General features: G+C 39.3%; 2 protein-coding genes across 2 annotated transcripts; both read left to right on the top strand.

Annotated features, from left to right (window-relative positions):
- Positions 1-2,075: 2,075 nt before the first annotated feature.
- On the top strand, positions 2,076-4,426 carry CBG03314 (the record flags this gene model as incomplete). The annotated part of the gene is made up of 7 exons (XM_002633597.1): positions 2,076-2,178; positions 2,617-2,762; positions 2,814-3,167; positions 3,218-3,415; positions 3,460-3,842; positions 3,897-4,245; positions 4,292-4,426. 7 exons carry the CDS (start codon positions 2,076-2,078, stop codon positions 4,424-4,426), a joined length of 1,668 nt encoding a protein of 555 aa, XP_002633643.1.
- Positions 4,427-5,044: 618 nt separating this feature from the next.
- Cbr-ufd-1 lies at positions 5,045-6,387 on the top strand (the record flags this gene model as incomplete). Its single annotated transcript, XM_002633596.1, has 5 exons — positions 5,045-5,122; positions 5,266-5,403; positions 5,458-5,669; positions 5,715-6,172; positions 6,248-6,387. The coding sequence occupies 5 exons, from the start codon at positions 5,045-5,047 to the stop codon at positions 6,385-6,387; spliced, it is 1,026 nt and encodes a 341-aa protein (XP_002633642.1).
- Between the last annotated feature and the right edge of the window lie 396 nt (positions 6,388-6,783).

The raw sequence follows: 6,783 nt of genomic DNA, 5'->3' as shown, positions 1-6,783 counted from the left end.
CAAGGACTTGATTGAGATTCATTATAAAATATTCCACTCTTTTGTAGTTTCTCTGTTCATGAATAAACTTTTTTATTCAAAGCTGTTCTTAATCTAACTTTCAGGTGACTATGACTTTGGTATCGGGAGGATTCTTTTACACGGATAAATGAAAGTACAGTTTTTTGAAAAGTCTTTTAAAAATTTCATATTGAAATTTTTAAAACCACAAATTTAGAAAACCATTCACTTAAAGGGAAGTTACTTTGCCAGTTTGCTGTTTATCCTGAAACACTGGGACTTGAAATAGTTTTTTTTTCTTACTTCGATTTCATATATATTATCTTTAAACCATTAAAAAACTATGAACAAAGTCAAACACCCGAAACTTTTCCAACTTTTTATTAGATGCTTTCAATCAAATGACTGCGAAGAGAACATCTCACCAAAGAAAGTATGCTGTTCTGATCACAAAACCAGCTTCGGCGCGATTATTTTGAATAGACAATAGCATTTTTGACTAGGGAAAGCGTCAATTTTGTTCCTTTTGTTTTCGTTTCGATAAAAAACACTTTGAATGTTTGTTCCTCTCAGAATCAGCTCTTTTTTGTTCCGTTTTCCGTCACACCTAAGCATCTCATTTTGCAATCTAGAGATTTTTTCTCATTGCCGCCGCACATCATATTTATTTTCGGAAAGTGCACGTTGCGATTTATTTGGGTGCAAGAGACAGACGAATGAGAGAAAATCTACTCAGAGATTACTTTGGTGGCTGGCAGTATCATTTTTGACTTGCATCATGAGACTTTTATTTTTCCTTTTTTTGATACTTTTAAAATACTTTCAGACTGTGAATTTGAATATTTTCAACATTTTCAAATCGAATTTTCAGACTGTGAATTTGTTTCAAAGGAGCATGGCAAAACGGCGAAGTCGGGTCCCACAACGAACCAGGTACTGTGGTTTTTTCTTGTGGCAGTTTTGAATTTTGAAAAACTTTGTGGACTTTTGCTTTTTTTTAAAAGAAGATTCTCCAATAATCTGTCAATTTTGATTCTCTACGATGATTTCTGTATTGGTGATGAGCGAATATTTTATAGATAACGTTTTCAATATAGAGCGATCGCTACTTTTAAACACATTCTGCGAAAAAATTAGCTGTTCAGAAGTGAAGTTGGCATAAGTGCAACGATTCTAATCTGTTTTTTGTTGTCTTCAATTTGAGGACCCGTCTCGTAGTTTTCGTGCACTTTTTTGATCGACTGGCTAGTGTTTTGTCTACGTCTACCCGACTCTACTCTTCGTCTCAGTCAGCTTCACCCCGCTTTTCTTTGTCGGTCCGTCGTCTCTCGTCTCCGTCCCATCTCTGTCGCGTGCCCCCGACTGATGAATTTTTTTCTTCAAAGACCATCAGATCTGTCTCACAACTTGTTGGTCTGTACGACAGGCAAGGACGAATTTGACCGATCTTCGCGCATTTTTCATTTTTCTCGCCTCTCGCTTGATAAGTCTAGATTCCTGTTCTGTTTTGGTACATAGTCGCGACTTTTTTTTTCGACTACGTAGTCGAAAAAAATTGGGCCACCATTTTTGTGACTTCTTTCTTTCTTCTTGTTCCGAATGAAAGTTACTGCACAGGAATGTGCTGAATGTATCTTATTTCATTTATATTCGAATCGTATGACAAATTCACATTCAAACACGTAGAAGAGCATCGTTTATCAGTCGCACTATTCGCGCCCAAACTTTTCGAGCGTTGTCCGCAAACACTCCTGCAGAGTGCACTTTGCTCCAATCTCAATGAGACAGCTTCTCCTAAAAACCGATGCTCAGAACATTTATCGTTTAACTCTTTATCCAGGCCATGTTTGGCGAATTAGTTTCTATATAATAGAAGATCAACAAATCGACTTAATCTCAGTGAAAACACTATTCTGTCTTGCCCTAAATTTCTGGTCAGCAGTTATCTTCTTCACATTATCTTTTCACTACCCGGAAACTTACATAAACAATAACCTACCCTCGCAATACTGTCCACCTTATTGTTTACCTTGAAATTCCTTAGATTCTCAAAGAGAACACAGTTTTTTTTCAGAATGGTTGCAGAAAAGAAAGATGGTTCTGTGGCTGTCTCCAAAGGGGATTCCAACCGAAAAAGTGTGAAGATTGAAGACTGTCCGACATACAGTCATTCTTCAGGTGAGTGTAATATAAATCAAACGAACAAACGGATGCTGCATGTGCTACATTTGTTCAAATATTGTGTGTCAGCCAGTGGAGTTTTTTTTAATACAACGGCTGCATTTCACTCAACATAATCCTAGTTCTCTCCAAATACGTTTGATTTCGAAAACGATTTCCGCTTTTGAAACTGATAGTGTAATTTTGTGACATCAGACACATTACCGACTTTCATCATTCGAAAAAAAAACACCAAAGAATTTGTTAAATAACATAATTTTACTGAATCGCATTGTCGTATGGAGAAGGCTCTAGGCGCAGTGTTATTTCTAGATTCTTATCTTGGAAAATATCAAGACTAAATCGGAAGGTTGAAAAGAGATGCGTAAGTTCTTCTCAACATTCTATTTTTAGTCGAGAACCTGCTAAAATTTCAAATAATCTCTGAAAATACAGGTTCGTCTGTCAATGAAATGGTGAACCAAAATGGCGGAGACTCAGAAGACTCGGTATCGCCGAGAGCTGCCGGATGCCGCACTAGAAGAAGGACAATGAGTGGAGGACGAGCCGAACATCATCTTCTGACCACAAAAACTGGAAAGGTTTTTTTCCCGGGTAAAATAAGGATTATCATATCTTTTTTTCTGTTTCAGAAGATATATACGAAAGGACGTCCTCCATGGTACGATAAAAAAGGAAAGTCTCTGAAACATCCGTTCGTGATTGGAGTTTGTGGTGGTTCAGCTAGTGGAAAAACTACTGTTGCTGAGAAAATCGTTGAGCGACTCGGAATACCATGGGTCACAATTCTATCGATGGATAGTTTTTACAAGGTTCTCACTCCTGAAGAAATTAAGGAGGCTCATGAATCAAGATACAACTTCGATGAACCGAAAGCTTTTGATTTCGACTTGCTCTATGAAATCCTGAAAAGGCTTCGCGAGGGAAAGAGTGTTGATGTCCCAGTTTACGACTTCAATACCCACTCGCGAGATCCAAACTCAAAGGTTTTTCAGTTCCCTTTTTATTCATGTTGTCAATTTAAACTTTATTTTAGATGATGTATGGTGCCGATGTCTTGATATTCGAAGGGATTCTGGCGTTCCACGATGAGCGAATCAAAAACCTGATGGACATGAAGGTTTTCGTTGATACTGACGGTGATCTTCGTCTCGCTCGTCGTATCGTTCGAGATGTGACCGATCGCGGACGTGATATTGATGGAATCATGGAGCAATACTTTACATTCGTAAAAGTAAGACAACTGTTATAACGTCAGTAGTAACTTTCGAGTTGCAGCCGGCGTTTGACAAGTACATTGCTCCGTGTATGGATTCGGCAGATCTCATTGTGCCACGCGGAGGAGAAAACGACGTTGCCATTGACATGATTGTTCAGAATGTAATGGCGCAGCTCGTCGAGCGTGGTTACGATCGTAATCAAAACAATCGCGATCGTCACGACTTGGTTCGCGATGATCTACCAGACTGTTTGCCGGAGAATCTGTTCATTTTAAAAGAAACTCCACAGGTGAAGGGTCTCGTCACATTTGTTCGTGATCGTGATACGAGTAGAGACAATCACATCTTTTACTCTGATCGATTGATGCGTATCCTCATCGAAGAATGCATGAATCATATGCCATACAAAGACGTTGAAATCGAAATGGCTGGAGGAAGAAAGTGAGTTTAAATATCACAGAAAATAAATATTGCAATTTCAATAAGATCATTTAGAACAATTGGGAAAAGGAAGGATGCTATGATCTGCGGGTTGCCAATCATGAGAGCTGGAGAATGTATGGAAACTGCTCTTCGCTCGATTGTGAAAGACTGCGTCATTGGGAAGATTTTGATCCAGACAAACGAAACCACCTTCGATCCAGAGCTCCATTATATTCGTTTACCTCCCCATATCACTCGGTACAAAGTTATCATCATGGACGCCACTGTGACTACAGGAAGTGCAGCAATGATGGCCATTCGTGTACTTCTCGATCATGATGTCAAGGAAGAGGATATATTTGTTGCGTCCCTGCTCATGGGGCAACAAGGAGCCCATGCCCTCGCTTACGCCTTCCCTAAGGTAATACTCGAAATGAAGACTTTTTTCAAATTATATATTAATTCAGGTGAAACTGATCACTACAGCAATGGATCATCAAATGACCGAAAATTGCTATCTGATTCCTGGAATGGGGAATTTTGGAGACCGTTACTACGGTACCGGTATTGATCAAGATTTTGACGAGCCATTCGAGTCTTGACCACAGTAACCAATTATTGCATTAATTGCCTTTTAATTTATAAGTTGTTTTTGAAGCAGTTCATCCTGATTCAGGATTCCTGAACTGCCTTGTTTCTTTTTACTAATTATCATTCTTCAGTTTTTTTTTCATCCTCTTGCATTTGTTTTTTTTCTGTTGTTAAAGATCATACAATATCTCTTTTCATTTTTACTTCCTATCATTTGCATTTCTCTCGATAATTGTTCCATACCCCGTTCTTTCTAGTATTTAGTGTTTGTGACGGTTTTCTTTTTCTATCTCCCCTGAATCGATGTGTCTGTTGAACACATTTCTCGTCGCGGCGATCGCCGTCTCTAGTTTTCGCCGGAGCGCGTTTGTCAATGCAGCTGTCTCTTCAATATCATCATTCTCATACATTTTCCTATGTTGCCCAGCGTGTTTTTTCGATTTCTTTCCCCCTTTTTGTTCTCCCAATCGACTTTTCCGATTTTTCATAATAAATTTATGTTTGTTGCTCTTCTACTAATATTTTTCCGGTTTTCGTATCCATTCTATTTCTTTCACAACATATAAACATATACAAATAAAGATTCGATGTGAACGATTTGTTTCATGTTTCAGAAATAAAAGAATATAATGCAAGCGTGGCTTCAGCAACTTAACATGGGCGGTCCTGGGGGCCACATGCGAGGTAGTTATGATCAAACATTCGTGGTGAGTGATTTCTGTTTTCAAGAATAAGCCATCCAAAATGTTCGAAAGCTTTTTCGGTACTAGACCTCGTCGCCAAACTACACATCATTTTGAATTCCTCGTACTAGCATTCGACCTAATTCGGTGTAAATCTAGTTTTACAGGTTTACGGAGCTGTATTTCTTCCAAATGCCACTCAAACCAAAATCGCTGAAATCAACTATGGTGGAAAAATTCTACTGCCAACTTCTGCACTCGATCTATTGCTTCGGATGAATATTCAGTATCCTATGCTTTTCAAGGTAAAACTACATAATCCGAGGAGAGTTTTTCACAAAAAAAAACCTTTTTTCAAGCTCACCAATATGGCTGCACAAAGAATTACACACTGTGGAGTTCTGGAGTTCTCAGCGCCAGAAGGACAAGCTATTCTTCCACATTGGATGATGCAGCAGTTGGGTCTCTCTGATGGAGACACCATCCGTGTTGAATCAGCTACTGTTCCAAAAGCAACATTCGCCAAATTGAAACCAATGTCTTTGGAGTTTTTGAATATTACCAACCCAAAGTTAGTTGAACTTTGAGTTGGAACATTTTTTCGAACCTTTTTCAGAGCATTTCTGGAAGTGGAGCTCAGAAAATATGCTTGTCTTACGAAAGGTGACCGTATTCCAACCTCTTATGCTGGTCAGACACTCGAATTTTCAATTGTTGATGTCAAACCAGCCAACTCTGTGTGCATCATCGAATGTGATGTGAACCTTGATTTCGACGCTCCAGAGGGATATGTTGAGGAGCCAAGACAAGTTGCTCCAGCCGTCAATGTCAAACCTCCACCACCACCAGCTTCTGCTTTTGTTGGAGTCGGCAAACCTCTCGGTGGAGCAGCAACAACAGCCACGTCGGTTTTTGGAGGAGCTGGACGCCGACTCGACGGAAAGAAAAAGCCAACGTCGTCGGTGTCGCTGTGTTCGGAAGGAACAACCGGTGCCAGTACAAGTGATGCTGCGGCAGTAGCCAACGATTTACCAGCAATCCCACCAGTTGTCGTTAACGAGGACTACAAACCAGGTAAGCATTATCTTATTAATTTCCAATGCTTTTTTGCAACATGAATACCTGTCAATTACAATCAAATATTTTCAGGCCGTTGTTCGTTCGTTCGTTATGATTACAAACGAGTCGATGTACTCGAAAAGGAGCTTCGTGAACGAGAGGCAAAAGAAAAGTCGCAGCCGTCAAAAATGTTCCAAGGAAGCAATCGTACTCTGAGAGGAGCTCGCTAATGGAACAACGGGTCAACTGTGCTATAAATTCCTTTCGCCTTCTCACACAACTTTGTATAAGCTTTTCGCCTTGATTTCTATACTGAATAAATGTATTTGAATTCGTTTCGTTAAAAAAAAACATCCGCGAACTAGAAGTTTAATGAGCACCAGCAGCACCAGCGTCCGAGGAAACCACTGTTCTCGTGCAACGCCCTTTTTTCCAATTTTATTACAATTGGGTGTGTCTTGATATTTGCACTCCACTATCAGATTAAAATACCAAAATATCAAACACATCACTTTAACACATCACTTGATAATGTTATTTTTTCAAAATTTGAAAAAAGGGCAGATTCGAAATATCAATCTGGTTTTCTCTGTTTATCCCGCCAAATCCCTTTTCGGAGTTCAAAG

The sequence above is a fragment of the Caenorhabditis briggsae genome, assembly GCF_000004555.2.
Source record: "Caenorhabditis briggsae complete genome, chrIV, whole genome shotgun sequence".
Classification (NCBI taxonomy): Eukaryota; Metazoa; Nematoda; class Chromadorea; order Rhabditida; family Rhabditidae; genus Caenorhabditis; species Caenorhabditis briggsae.
This window is presented reverse-complemented; position numbering and strand designations above follow the sequence as displayed.